Source organism: Tachypleus tridentatus, chromosome 3 (assembly GCF_004210375.1).
Source record: "Tachypleus tridentatus isolate NWPU-2018 chromosome 3, ASM421037v1, whole genome shotgun sequence".
NCBI lineage: Eukaryota > Metazoa > Arthropoda > Merostomata > Xiphosura > Limulidae > Tachypleus > Tachypleus tridentatus.
This window is the reverse complement of record NC_134827.1, coordinates 88,679,851-88,694,989: the sequence shown is the minus strand read 5'-3', so window position 1 is coordinate 88,694,989 and position 15,139 is coordinate 88,679,851. Positions and strand designations below refer to the sequence as shown.

The following is a 15,139-nucleotide window of genomic DNA, read 5'->3' as shown; positions in this document are numbered from 1 at the left end:
ATCTTTCTTTAATTTATTAAAATTACTTCACTAAAAAATTTAATTTTTTGAATATGAAAGACTTGTGTTTACTGGAATTTAGCCAAATTTTGTAAAGATATAGACACTATACTAAAAGTTAGTAGTATCAACACTACAATGACATTAAACAAAGTGATCACGTGGTGGATCAATTTGACCAAACCCATATTAAGAGAGTTATATAAAATTTTTCTCCTCTATACAGACTTTTGAGGATGTGTTAATATTTTCTGGTAATTATATAAAGTATCAAAAATTTTACAAATAAATTAGGTTCATTTACACATCTTTAACTTTAATCTGACTAAACTCCAGAAGATACCAGGAATGTTGTTGATATTGTGACCTGTTTGTCAAAATGTTAGGTCAACAATTAGTTCATTGATCAATAGAGTTGTTAATGTAACATATATGAATATATGGCTCTCTAATGCTTACACAGAATTTGAAAAAGTAGAGAAAATTAGAAGTTAAATATCAGCTAAGCTATATGTGAAAAAAATATTGAATGTTCTAAGAAGATCTGTGAACTACTGACACCAAGTTATAAAATGCCAAATCAAACAATCATTTAAACAAATGAATTAGCAAGCAAAAGCTATTTATATTATTCTATTAGCTATAACATACACTGTGAAACTGTAGATTAGTCAAGTTTTCTTTATAAAAATGGCAGTTTCTTTGCTAATATAAAAAACAATACAGGTGGATTAAGTGTAGAATAATTTTTTTAAAATGACAGATTATGCTAATAGCCTACAAACAGCAACCCTTTCAAAAAAAAAAGTTAGAAGGTGGTTAACTGCTATTGTATGAATATGTACTTAACATAAGTAGTGGTACACTAAGTAACCATAAAGTGCTATAATTGGAATGATTATATCATTTGTACACTCATACATTAATGGTTATGTTAGCAAAGGGATGCAACCTTTCCTTTTGTGCTCTCTTGGTATATTAGACTATATAAAATTTCCCTTTCCTTTAAGTACTGATCTAGTGTCATACTAACTACAACTGTTAATTACTATACTCAGTTAACTCTATTACAATAACTAATACATTGACTAGCCACTTAATTTTTTGTTACTTGAGTAGTCAGGGATTGGCAAGATCTAGATTTTACATGGTGTTTTAATGCGGCTGTTTGATGACAAGTAAGATCTGAAATTAATTTGCTGGTTGTGGTGATAAATACAACATTCAAGTTTATTAAGAAAGTAGTCAACAGGAAAGGCTTCCAGTGACGATACTAACTAAGTAGAACAAGTATGGTAACTGAAATCACCCTCATACACAATTTTGTGGATTTTTGTATCACTGTCCTTATTCATCATGGTGGAACTGAAGCACTGAGATTAAGTATGATCAGCAAGAATATTCTAAGTACCATTACACAACAGTTTAACAAAACTCCACTCTTTATTAGGCACTGGATATGTTAGCAAAATCAAATGCCTTATATTACCTCATAATTTACTGTATTTGTTTACATTATGAAATCACACCATAGGTTTGCAATCATTCAATGTTCACAGTTTGTACTCTAAGCACCACTGAAGTCTTGATTTCTTGTTTACATGTGAAATTTGCAATTTTTAGACTGGATAATGAACTTCCCCTAAAGACAGACTTCAGAACAAAAACAAGTTTTTTGTTTGTTTAAACGATAACAATGCTCCTAATACAGGTAATCACCACCTGCTCTTTGAAAATCAGATTCTGGAGATTTTAATTGAGCAACCTCATATGAGGCTATTTTTAAAATGCAACTTAAGAGCTGGCTGAGGATATGTATGTGTAGAAATGCTAATTAAAAACGGAAGTAAATGTAAAATTAGTCCTATGTGACTTAGCAGCAGGTATTTATGTCAGACATATACCTGTGTGTACAGGTTGAAAGACTACAGTTTGCTGTTTACAAAAACACAGACAACAAAGTGAAATTTATGTTACAGTACAACAGTAAGAATCAAGCATATTCTGTTTTCTTCTATATTTATTAACTGAATTTCTAAAATTTTCATTTAGCCATTTCTATGCATATTTGGCTCATAAAAGCACTAAAACGACTTAGTCTTAGACACCTTTACATCTTTATTGTTCTCATAGCAGATAACATCTGTTTTGCCAGCATGGATGCTGTGACATAATGACTGCAGTGGCATTTCACTGACTGTGAAAAGAAGATGTACATTTCAACTGACAAATATTGTGACAAAATAATTGTTTGCCTGCTGATGCTATCATAAGAGAAAGGACATGAAGCTTTTGCTAGATTGGAACCTTAGTTCTTTCTCGGTTCTATTTGGTTTTCAAAGAGAGTAGGTTCTACAGAGATCTATTCACTGAGAGAGTAAAGCAAGAATCCACTTTTTATACTTTATTTGGAATAAAGATTGTGTAAGTAAAATCAAAATTTTCTAATCTTCTTATTTCTAACACACCTTTAATTAAAATTATCCTAGTTTTTAAATTCAAATTGGTCCATAATTTCAGTCCTCCCACTATCATGCAGACCTGTCTTGTGATTATACACAATTCAGATATGACCACAGGATCTAGTGAAGAGTTTTCTCTGTTTTGGTAACGTTATACTGGTTTCAGCTTGATTCATTGAGTTATACGAGATTAAAGGAATACTTTTACCAAAAAGAACAGCTTATCTGAAACACAGATGTATTCATGACTGAGATGGAGAGTTGGTCCTCATGAGAAATGATTGCAAGATGACAAATGTTGGGCCTAGGAGAAAGCCTCTCCTGAATATAGGATTTTGCTCAAGTTATGAAAATTCCTGAAACTTATCAGTCTACAAAGGTGGACCCAAGAAGATGTGCTGATGGCTGGAGCATCAACAGTACTGCATTAAAGTTTTTACTCCCATATGGAAGTAGCAACCTTGGGACAGACATACCTCAGAAGTTATTTATCAGCTTCACCAGTGTAACAGATGAGCTGTTGTTCCACAGAACAGTCATCCAATGTTGGGCATACAAAGAGTAGACTGTACAAGCATATTTAGTAGAGGAAGAGACTGTTTCCATATACACAAGTGGTGTTGTATGGTTTACTCAAACAAAATCTAGTGCATAAGTGCCATGTAACACAAGAATAAAAGCCAAGCATAAAATTATTTCTATTCGGAAAATAGACAGCAATAGCCCAAAGAGTTACCTATTTGAAAGAAATGAAATCCCAATGTTGTTTTGCCATTGTGGAGGATCATCTTTACAGCTAGTTTATTGAATGGTTGCAGGCAGAGGTCTGATTGAAAGTATCTTGTATCATACCAATGGTTGGTTGGTTGGCATTTATTGGCACAAAGCAACATGGATATCATTACTGAAAAGTTGGTTTAAAAAAAAAAAAAAGGAAGCCTTTGCAAAAAAATAAAATTTTCTTTTTAAAAGTTTTTTACATTTTTACAATTCCCTGAAAAATGTTAAAAAGGTAGTAAAAACAATAAAACACAGCAACAAATATACAATAGTAAAAGTAAACAAGGTAAAAACAATAGGTGATAAAATATGGAATTTCTGTTTGTTTTTTGACGATAGTGTTGGAATACCAGAAATATAAAAACCTAAATACAATTAAAAAGATTAATGGCCAATAAAAAAGCTATAAATACAGTCAAGATTGGTCAGTGTCATCATCAATCATTACTCCATCCAGAGTCAATGATAAATTCTAAGTGTAAATATGTCTAAAATGTTGCTGCAGCTTCCAACTGGATTTAACAGTAGGGCAGTAAAAATATGGGCTATTGTGATATGAGTATCACAAAGGCCACACCACTGGTGCATCAGTGGCTGATCAAACAATGCATTAAAAATTGTGGCCAATAGCGAGTCTTATCAAGACAACTTCTTTACGATTCATACAGAAACTAGCCAGCCAAAGAACAATAGTAGGTTTGAACTGGAAAAGCTTGTTGTAATGTTCTTTGCCCCAAGCTAACTGCCAACTGACACAAAACTGAGCCTTCATCATGAGACTGTAGTTCACATATAGAACAAACACAGCTGTAATGGCACTGGAGGAGACAGACATAATAACAGCAGTGTCAGCGAGCTCATTCTCCCCAATGCCAATGAGGCTCATTTTCCAGAAAAAAAACATATACAAACAGATGGAAAAGAAAATTGGGCCATGAACCTTACATTAAAAAAGGAGAACAAGTTAAGAAGTCTATAGTCTATACCATAGTGAAAATAAAGAGGTCATTAAAGTAGCTGATATTGCAAAAGGAGTGACAGTGCTTACGAAACAAAGATCACAAACAATGGAAGAAGTAGAGAAACTGTTGTTTTTTTGTGAACAAAAAACAGTTAGTTGGTGATAGCATTTCTGAGACCATCATTTGTGAAAAAGCAAAGCAGTTGCATGCTGACCTCCTGAAAAACACCCCTGGAATGAGTGCTGATACAAGTGATGCCTTTAAGGCTAGTAGGGATGATTTGAAAAATTTAGGAAGAGAAGTGGCATGCATAGTGTGGTGAGACATGGGGAGGGTGCCAGGCAGAAACAAACCTCATTAGACAAGTGTTTAGTGATAAATAAGTCCAGTAAGTCTCAAGCAGGTTATAGCAGTGGAAAGAGACAGAAAACAGAAATAACACCAGAAGGAGAGTTACCTGACGTTTTTATGGAAGGTGACTCCCCCTTCCAAACAATAACCCTCCTACTCTCCACGTTTCTAACCACCTTTCACTTATGCCATCAGCTCTCCTCAGCACAGGTAAAGTTCAGTTAAATTTTCATTTATTGTTTTTTATTGTGTTTATAGTTGACTTTATGCATGTAAGTATTATTATACAGGTATAAATAAGCAATATTATTACTTAAAATGCTTCATGATGCATAATTTTTGGAGGTCTGTATTGGATTAATTTAATTTACAGTACTTCTTATGGGAAAAACTGGAAAAAACTGGAAAAAAATTCAGTTTTCTGGAATGGATTAAGTTCAAGAACCGAGGTACTGCTGTACTTAGTAAAATGACATTACAAACATTTAATTTTAAACAGAGCAGTATTCAACATACCAACCAACTCAAAAAATTCAATATTTAGGTGTGTTCTTTTAATATTTATTTTTAAATTTAAAAATTCTCAATTAAATTTTGAATGCAAGTCAACAAACACAATGGCATGGAATCTGATCCTTGCCCCCATTATGAAAGCATTAATGTTGCCCAAGTCTGAAAATGATCCTCAAAAGTTTCACTCTATTTGTGTGGCCATTGCTATTTAGTAGGGACCAAGCTGCTTCTCTTTAGAAGACAAGAGAGATGCCAACCTCCCTGTATTTTATCTGAGGTCCAATGGGCAGATCTCTTTGTGAAGATCATAAGTCCAGTGACAATGAGCATGACTGCACAATGGTTCTGTACCTCAGGTTCTAATGAAGGGATCCAAATATTCACTAAAAACAGAGGTAACACAAGTGACATGAACCTGCCAACTCCCTTTTTCACTAAGAGCAACAAACACTGAAAGTAAGAAGGAAAAATGTCTTTAGGAGGCATGAATAGTTAGTCTGCACACTCATCAAGCTGACACAGTGGAAGGAGGCAGCACATCTTTGTCCTTTTGGAAGAAAAAAGTTTCTGTACCTCAGATTAGGAGTGTCAAAGAACTGCCTTTTCTTCCTCAACAAACATGGGACAAGAATGGGAACAGAAAGAATGAGAGCCATTGCAGGTGATGCAGTGAAGCTCCTGGTAATATAGATCTGCCTCATGGGTTTTGCTACCACAATGTGCACAGCACAAAGAGCCACAGAAAGAGGTCTTACAGTGACCAAACTGTTGGCATTGGAAACACCAGAGAGGATTAGCAATGTAGGGAAGAACCTTACCATGTAAGTAACTCACTTTTACAAATGTAGAGGGACATGGAGAAGTGAACATCAAAATGAAAAGGAAGATTGACTGAAGAATTTCATCTTTGCCTGTGGAAATACACTGCACAGCTGAAACTCCTTAATTGGAAAGACCAGCAAAAATCTCAGACTCAGATAGTATGGGGAGTAACCTGAATTAGCAAATTCCCAAAAGCCTTGGACTTGAAAAGCAGTATGGTGTTCTCTGGTTTTGATGTGTTAACCAGAAAGTCTCCAGATTCTAATTTTTATACAGATTTGGGACAGCCACCATATACTTCTAATCCTTTCTGAATAAAAAACAGTGATATTGAGCCAAAGAATAGTGAGTGTGAAATGACAAATCAAGATACATTATCAACTGTAGTTTCAGAGTGAGTATTAGGGCCCTCAAAGTATGTTCACTTACAAATCAATGGTTGTTTGATTTTAGAATGCCATACAATGGTACTCATTTGACCTTAGCCCAGATGACCAGCTAATTGACCCTGAAGAGGGGGCACCCCAAGGCCATTCATCTATATGAATTCAAAGCTAAAGAGGTGTGTTGGTGTCAGACACCTCAACTACCAGAATCCTCTCCTCCCCTTCACAGGTCACCACACATAACAAACATGTAGGTGGATGTTCATAGCCCAGAGGAAGTAAACTGAATATACAAAACCTTCCCTGGAAGTTCCCCTCACCATGTACAGGAATAAAAGGGAGTGAACATCATCAATATATAGAAGATTTTGATCCAATATGTTTCAATGCAAATACACAGCATATGCAAGGTGAAGAGATGGGGGATGTATCTGGCAAGAATGTGGGGTATTTGCATTTTGTGAGAGGCATTCTTAATTCTAACTGGGACTTGAAGATTTTGATTAACTTGTTGGAATTAAGAGTGAAGCTTACCAGTGCATATTCTAGAATGACTTTGCTCTATGCTACATGGCTAAACAGGATGGCATTATTCATGCACTCTATGGAGTATATGGAAAATATTAAGGAAATTTCACTCCATATGAATTGAAAAGACATTTTAATTTTTATACTAATGGTTCAGATAAAGAAGAGAAAAGAGAGGACCAAAACACTATGATGGCCAAGCAACACTCCAAACCTTAATTCTATCAAAAACTACTGGAAGATAATAGGTAACAAAATACAAGAGAAGAAATCAGAAAACACCTTGGAACTGTAGAAAGTCCTAATATCTATGGAGCATCATGAACTCACAACTGCCTACATTCAGTTCCTTGTATGCTTAATGCCATAATGATGTCATGTAGTTATCAAGGTCAAACTGGGCAGAATCATGCAATGAAATAAAAACACTACATGATCATTTTTGTCAACTACATTAGTGGTCTCATCTTTATCTAGGTTTCTTCAACCAACATAGGACAAGAATGGGAACAGAAAGAATGAGAGCCATTGCAGGTTTAGTCACTCAGGGAACATTTTTGTATTTTCCAAGTATTTCTTGATCATCTGTTGTAATAAATTTGTTATGGTTGGTTTGTTAATAAAGATGCATGTGTGTGTTTAGATGCCTGAAATGTGAGTTAGCTTGCACCACATATGTCCATAATCATTTTACACTATATCTGATATTTGCACAATGCAAAATCTCATAAAAAAATTACATGAATTAAGAAACATGTGATGCAGAATGGCTGGTGCTATAACTTCTCCCACCACTGAATCTTTCTCCAATTTAGAACTGATGACTAGATAGTCAACAGTAGCCAAACAGAAAGTGATTGTCACAGTTATATCGACAACCAAGCAAGTGAAGCCTGTTAAGCTGATACTTTATTCTTTGAATGAATGACTTTCCAATCCATTGTGCAATACACTAACCACATACAAAATTCAGTGGCTATTACAAGTTTATACATTTGTTCTTCTACTTATAGTCTATCAGTCAGAACTGAAGACTATTACCAACAACTGATATCAGTATGGCTATTAGTAAGATATACACTTTAGCAAAGCTTCTTAGTACATTCTCACAAACACAAACTAACTTTTTGACACAGAATACTTAGTGTTATGATTCTAAGATATGTGAACACTCTGTATGGTTGAGTTTGAAATTTGTATTCATTTTGATTGCTACATTATATAATAATATGAAATTTCAGTAACTACAAGATTTTATTTCTTCACATCTATATTACTGTTCCAATGGATTTCCATTATTTTGTAACAAGTTAACAAAGACACATGAAAAGTGTTAAGCTCTAAAAATACACAAAAATATTTCAGTACTTAATCTCTTTAACCAAGTTGCATCATATTAACTTATTTGTATATTTCAAATAAGGATTATTACTTGGTTCAAGTGTACAACTGTGCACATGCAGAACAAAAGAAATTAAAATATTTAGATGTTCTTATTGTTTAAAATGTTTTTCAAGTCTAACTAAAATCAACCAAATTTAACAATTTAACTGAAAAAGCAAGCATACATGCTTACAGAAGAAAAAGTTAACACATCCTGCCCAAAAGAAATTTATCACACACTGGGCAAGATCTAGAAAACACTCATATGCTACAATTATGCACCTTTCAGAGATATTGCTTTTGTTGTTCCTTTAAACATGGGCAACTGAAACTCGAGCCGTTGTGCAGAGATTTCTGGATAAAGTTTATAACAGTGTTGTCAATCTTACCAGATGTGATCATATTCTCAAATGCAAGATACTGCTTCAAGTCATTGTTGTCTGCATTGAATCTAGTGGTCAGATGTTCTATGACTGTTTCCACAAATTCAAAATATATGCTTCTGTAGTAATCTCTAGCTGTTGCAGAATGGTGTGCTGTGACATCACCTATGATCCTTCTGGGGGTCTGCGAATGCATGGTAGTTCAATAGGCACCAGATCTAGGGAAATTACCTTTTTCTCAACTTCATCAAATATCTTGTTGTAATTTTCCTCTGTTCTCAATACCCGCAATTGCTCAACTGTCATTGCAGACGTTTCAATCATGCCAGATACTGTCGCTGATTTTGCTTGGAATGCACAGTTTAGTTCCTCTAATGCAGCTAATGGATGCTGAGCCATCAACAATCCTACAACTCTCTTTCCTTTGTCAAATTTGTCCAGCAGACCTCATGCTTTCACTGCTACATCTGATTTTTCATTTGCTAATTCTGACAAAGAATCAACAATGTCACTGTAGTGATCATTAGCATATGTAATTGCAGATAAGAGGCACAACCAGCGTGTTGGACACAGTGGGCAGATGTATTTAACTGGACCGTTGTGCTGTTTGACGATACAATATTTTCAAAGATTGTCTTGTATTTGCCTGACCTCTGAAGCAAGACACCAAGTTCATGTACCCACTGGATAGAATCTTGAACACATTCACAAGCTTCAACTGCATGTTGCATTATTAAATTAGCCTTGTGTGCTTCACAGTGAAAAAACAAAGCTGATGGTTGTTTCTCTTTTATTTTTGCTTGGCATCTACTGTACGCACCACTCATGTTAGCGGCTCCATCATAAGTTTGTGCTCTTAATCCTGACAGTGGTAAATTGAATCTAGTCAGTACATCAAGTATAGTCGATGTACCAAGAAATGTCTCATGGACGTCAAGGTTATCATCTACATATTGTACACATATTGCTTCCTTTCGGCACTTGTAACATCTTGAGTGCCATCAACCATTAATGCAAAGATTTTAATTTGCTGCACTTTATGTGCTATGTTCCTCAGTATTTGATGGCTGAACATCTCCATCATGTCATTCTGAGCCTGGGGTGATGTGAATGTGGGTTTCTTTGACAAGTAGGCCGTAAACTCAGGATCTTCCTCTTCCAGGAGCTTCATTAACTGTAGGAAGTTCCCCTCCGTATCAGTATGTCCACATAATGCTAAACTTTGACACAGTAAGAATGTAAACTTCTGAATATTTTGGCTAGACTTCTTTTGCATTCTTCCTGCTGCTTCTTTTTTTCCATCATGTAGCTGGACAGTCACTGGAGTTACATCAAGTGAACCTTCTGGAGATATAGCGAATCTGTGCTGAGAGGAGGATTAGTGTTCATTGAATTTCTGCTTTACCTTTTTCCAGTTTTTTACTTAACCAGTGGATATGAAGGTATATTCCTCTTGCCTCTCCAATTTCCCGGTAAAAAGGGCTCTATTTTCCGCCTTGGTACAATGAAAGCATATGACTTTTTGAGTCTAATTGTTGAAGTGCAGTCATGGGAACTCATCAAACCACTTGCCCTGGAAGTTGATATTTTGAGATTTTGCTTTCTGTCATGGTATTAGTTGTGCATCTGGATGATATAGCTTTCCACACTGTATCTGTGGGGTGTCAGATTTTTCATTACTGCACAAACTTGTTTCACAACTATCTAACGGTTCATGATGTGCAATAGTTGCACAAGCATTTTCAGACTTGTTCTCTGATGAACATGGTATTTCCTCTGTATGGCAAGTTTCTGTTCCTTTGCTTGAGGTTGTTGGATTATCTGCATCTGCATTGTCACTAGTAGTATCAGTAACTGGCTTGCAGAACTGTCTAATATCGGAAAGTTTCAGACGCTTGCTTGTCATAATTGAAATCTGTTTCCCAGATGACTCAACAGGCTAAAATACAGTCTTTATTGAAAAAACTCTAATGTACAACAAACAAAGATAGAACAGAATGGAAGTAGGACTGAACTGTACAATATTTTTAAGTCAAACACGCAAACCTCACAGTGACTACCGAGCCAACTGACTGCCTTGGCATCGCTGGGACAATAATGTGTGCTAGTTACAACACAAGTAATTGCAAGTTTCTCAAAAAATACTTAAATAATCACAAATATATTATATTCCTGTTAAAGCTCATCAAAAGGCAAACACATTGTGATATAATATCTATAAGCACGTCTATTAAATAAAAACACCTAAACAAAAACTAGCAATACAATTCAAGTAGAGGCTTCAGGCCATTGAAATTGTTCCTTTTGTGTTCTCATTATACAAGAAAATACAATATTTTTACTATCTATGATAAGAGAATATATTGTTCTTTTACCATAAAGCACCAGCACTTTATTAGAGGGCGCGCATCTGGATCCGAGCGGCCCAAACCTGTCGTTAACTGTACACTAAACATACACTATGGTCAGCAGCTTTGGCAGCTAAGGAGAGTAAGGTGTTTGACAATAAAACCAGGTAGACATGCATAAGAACAAATGGCATACGAAAACCACACAATATACACATATGATTGATGCAGCTACAAGCTATAAATGGCCTGCCAGATCTAGATCACAGGAGTTTACGCTTGGGAGTAATATTTTCGAATTTCATGCTCTGTTCAATCTGTTATGATGAAAATTGTACTTAATCTTACACTATGTACAAGACGTAGGTAAATTCTGTGATAGTGCTTGCAAGCCTTGCATGTATACTAAGGCCTACTGACTGATACTTACGAACTGTCTCTTAGATCGAAAAGCTTAGAAGCACGCCTATATTAAAGATGTACATTTCGGCTACTGAAAAAGCCTACATTTAGGCTTAATTATGTAATTCAATTGGTAAGAACACAAGAATCACAAGAACAAACACACAATTTGTAGGCCTTTGATGCAATAAAACAATTCAACAGACTAAACTGTAGAGGAGGATGTATCCCACCCATCCCCCTCATGATCTATGCCCCTGCTCTAAAGTCTCATGAAATCTTAATATTTAACAACTTTTCAAGCTTAACTACAACTCACCAAGTTGGCATATTTCAAGAATAAAAAGTGACCTTTCTAATTCAAAGGAAGTTGTAAGCAAGTCCAATTTAAAGAATTTTACACAAACCCAATAAAAACTTCTGAGAAAAAACAACACATATAATACTTCTAAACACAATTAAGTTATAAAAGATGAGTATTTCAAATAAATTCCCATACAATTTTGCTTATGGGGCCTACTTATTAAGAACTGATAGTTTATAAATTTAATGAAGAAAATTACTGAAACATGTTATATCAAAACAGGAACAGAGTATATTACCTTTGTACCACATTGACTACAATGTCTTTTGCAAGCCTGAAAGCCAGGATCACAAAACTGAAGATGACAAAAACATGGGCACTGTTTTGTTCCATAACAGTCTTCAGTTTCAGGGATTTTCAACTCCTCACAGCTATCACTGTTTGTCTCTTCAGCATCACTGTCAGGGATGAGTATCTCTTCAAAGTCTGTCATTAAGCTAAAATGCAAAAATATTTAAATTCAAATGGTCATATAATGCAACAAAATTATTTATTTTACAATATATTAGGTTGAGGAATAATTTGTGAGCATTTTTAAATAATTTCATTCAAGCATTACATGCAAGACTATACAATACTTCAATGCATGAACACATTACACCCAAAACATTTATTATGATACTTTATTTCATGTAATACCTAGGTATATAGTATGCATTGTTTTAAACGAAATTGCAAGAAATTAAATGCGAAAAGCAGATGGTGTCGAAAATGCTCGATTTTGTCCACTTGACATCCATTTAATGAGCTGAAAATGAAAGCAAAAATTAAAGACATGTGAAAATCAAACACACCATCTATTAGAGCAAAAAATTATCTACCAAATGACATGAAATATTTTGAGAAAGCGTTTCATTTATGAATATATTTTGTTAACTTGAAAAAACGCTCACGAATTATTCCTCAACCAAATAATTAAAATTTCACTAATCTGTTTTTAATAAATTAATTGCAACATTACATTCATAAAAAAATAAAAAGTTAACTGCATCTTAAAAAAAAAACTTTAGCAGAGGTATATGTAATAAGATAGATACAAATGAAATATGTCCTAATAAAAGATAAAAAAAAATTTCAAGCCTAAAAATGGCCTTGAGCTATGTAATCAGATTAATGAGTTTTCATTGTAGACTATAAAGTATTGGAAGATATGGTATTATTTAATACCAACTGTTTGTAACATATATATATATATACCATATCTTCCAATACTTTATAGTCTGCAACAAAAGCTGATTTGTTGATATTAGTACAAACCAGAGTAGTTTGATTTACATCATTTAAATACAAGACATTTATCCAAAAAATTGGATATTTACATTATTCCATACAATTTTTTTATTAGTTGAACACTGTAATTTTATGTTGTGTCAACTCATAAAAAAATATTCTATGTGAGCAAAAAGTCACAATTTTAACTTAGTGAGTTTATCTCCCACAGTGCATGTTAACAAATCATATTTTCACTTCAAGTGGGTTTCTCTTCATCACAAACTCTTCATTTCAGTTGTAGTGTTTTGGCTTTTATGTATGATGGATTTGCAATAATTTCTACCTTTAGTTAAAATTTTAATTTTTCTTTTTTTGCATGAAAAAGTATAACTTTATTTGAAGAAATGTGTAAAACATCATCACTTAAACATGACAGATGTATAAAAACCACGTGAATAATATTCACTATTACTAATTTAGCATGGCTTATGTTAGCTAAAACTGAGGTCCTCAGTAGAATGAAGATATGCAATCCTTCTCCTTCAGCTTCAAGTTTGCACTGAAATGCTGATGATCATAACTTTCCGCTTCTCTCTGTTCCCTGTGTTTTTACAAAATTCTGTTGTTAATAATGGCTTCTTTTTTGTGAGTCTATCCAACATCTTTATTCTTTGCTTCTCTTTCCTGCTATCTTGCTCCACTTCCCCCCCTCATTACATGCACTTTTATTGCATGTTGTGTTGATTTGTACAAATGCTTGTTCATTACTTTTCTTTTTAGTTCATGTTACTCATGGGATTTCTGTTATAAATCATATTTTGGTTGTTCCAAGTTTCTTCTCATCTTCCTTTCTTATTGTCCATGTTTCACATCTGTGAGGATTCAATGTAACATTGTAACACATTTCTTCCTTCTGTTGATATGATTTTTGTTTCTCAGTAAACTTTCATATTTTGATTGGTGTTCTTGGCAAGTATTCTCTTTCTTTTAATCTTTTCTTTGCAGTTACTGTATGGTGTTACTAATAATGAGCCTAGAGAACTGAAATGGGGAACTTGATCTTTTCCAATCAATTGTAATATTACATTTTGGGACATCACTTTTCTTGAAAGTTATCATACATTCTGTTTTCTTGCAACTGAGAGTCAATCATTTTTTATCTTTTTACTTTTACAAATAATCATATTTACCATTTCTTGAAGACCTTTCTCATTTTCAGCAATTAGCACAGTGTCATCTACATACCTCAAGGTATTAATGTCCTGCAGCTTTACTTCATAGCCTATTTACTACACATCTGAGAATAATTTGCTATATATTTACAAAAGATGTGGGGAAAGTAAACATACTTTTACTTCTTGAAAAGTTCTAATATCATTCCCAGTCCATACTCAGGCATTAAGATATGACATGCCTGAAAAATGTCCCTTATTTATTTGTGCATGCAATTTATGTCTTTGTTATATTTCAAAGCAATTTATGAACATGTTTTTCAAACTGTTCTTCTTTTGCCTTACTGCACTCACAGCACATTTCTTGTTCTGTTTAGTATATTTTTCATATGCTGGTTTTCTTATTTCCATCAGATCAAATATTTTTTTTGTAATCCACTTGTTGTTGCTTTCTCTCTTTTTGGGATGGTTTCTTCTGCTGATCAAGAGAAAGAATGTTATTACACTCCATGTTACTGTTCTAATTTTATTTTTAATGTAAAAAGTAGCTTGATGAAAGTCTAGTGTCACCTGCTGCATATGACAAGTGATATAATTTTGTTGTTGGAACTTTCTCTAAAGCACTCTTTAAATCAATCATTTAAGAATAGTCTAGTCCTGATGTTCTTGACAGATATAATGGTGGCTTACTAATGCCTTCTACTGGATTTATTTAACGTTTTCTCTTTTAGCCTTTCTGTAAAAAGTGATTCACAAGGCAGTGGTGGTTTTACTGCCTCTTTTAGCTACGACATTTGCAAGGTAACATAGGATGGTCTTCATGGTCACCAAAGCACTCCAATGTGTTAAACCCATCACTATATTTTGTTTGATCCAGCAATCCTTGACTTGTGATATTGTCCATGCCCTGTAGTTGCAAAATGGTACATCAAATCCTTTCTGATTCAACAGAAGTGTTACACTGTCTTACACATTTAATATGTACAAGTTTCCATAAAAAAGCAAAAAACATTAATATCACAAACCTGAAAAAATACATACAGAAATATACCATAAATACAATAGCACATT

At 34.1% G+C, this 15,139-nt stretch overlaps 1 protein-coding gene across 2 annotated transcripts in view; it reads right to left on the bottom strand.

Annotated features, from left to right (window-relative positions):
- Window positions 1-15,139, bottom strand: part of LOC143247429 (uncharacterized) — a 110,544-nt gene that overhangs the window by 29,419 nt on the left and 65,986 nt on the right. For both annotated transcript variants that reach the window (XM_076495505.1, XM_076495504.1), the window contains exon 11: window positions 11,923-12,121. In XM_076495505.1, the coding sequence (XP_076351620.1) occupies window positions 11,923-12,121 (199 nt within the window). The remainder of the gene's footprint in view (window positions 1-11,922; window positions 12,122-15,139) is intronic.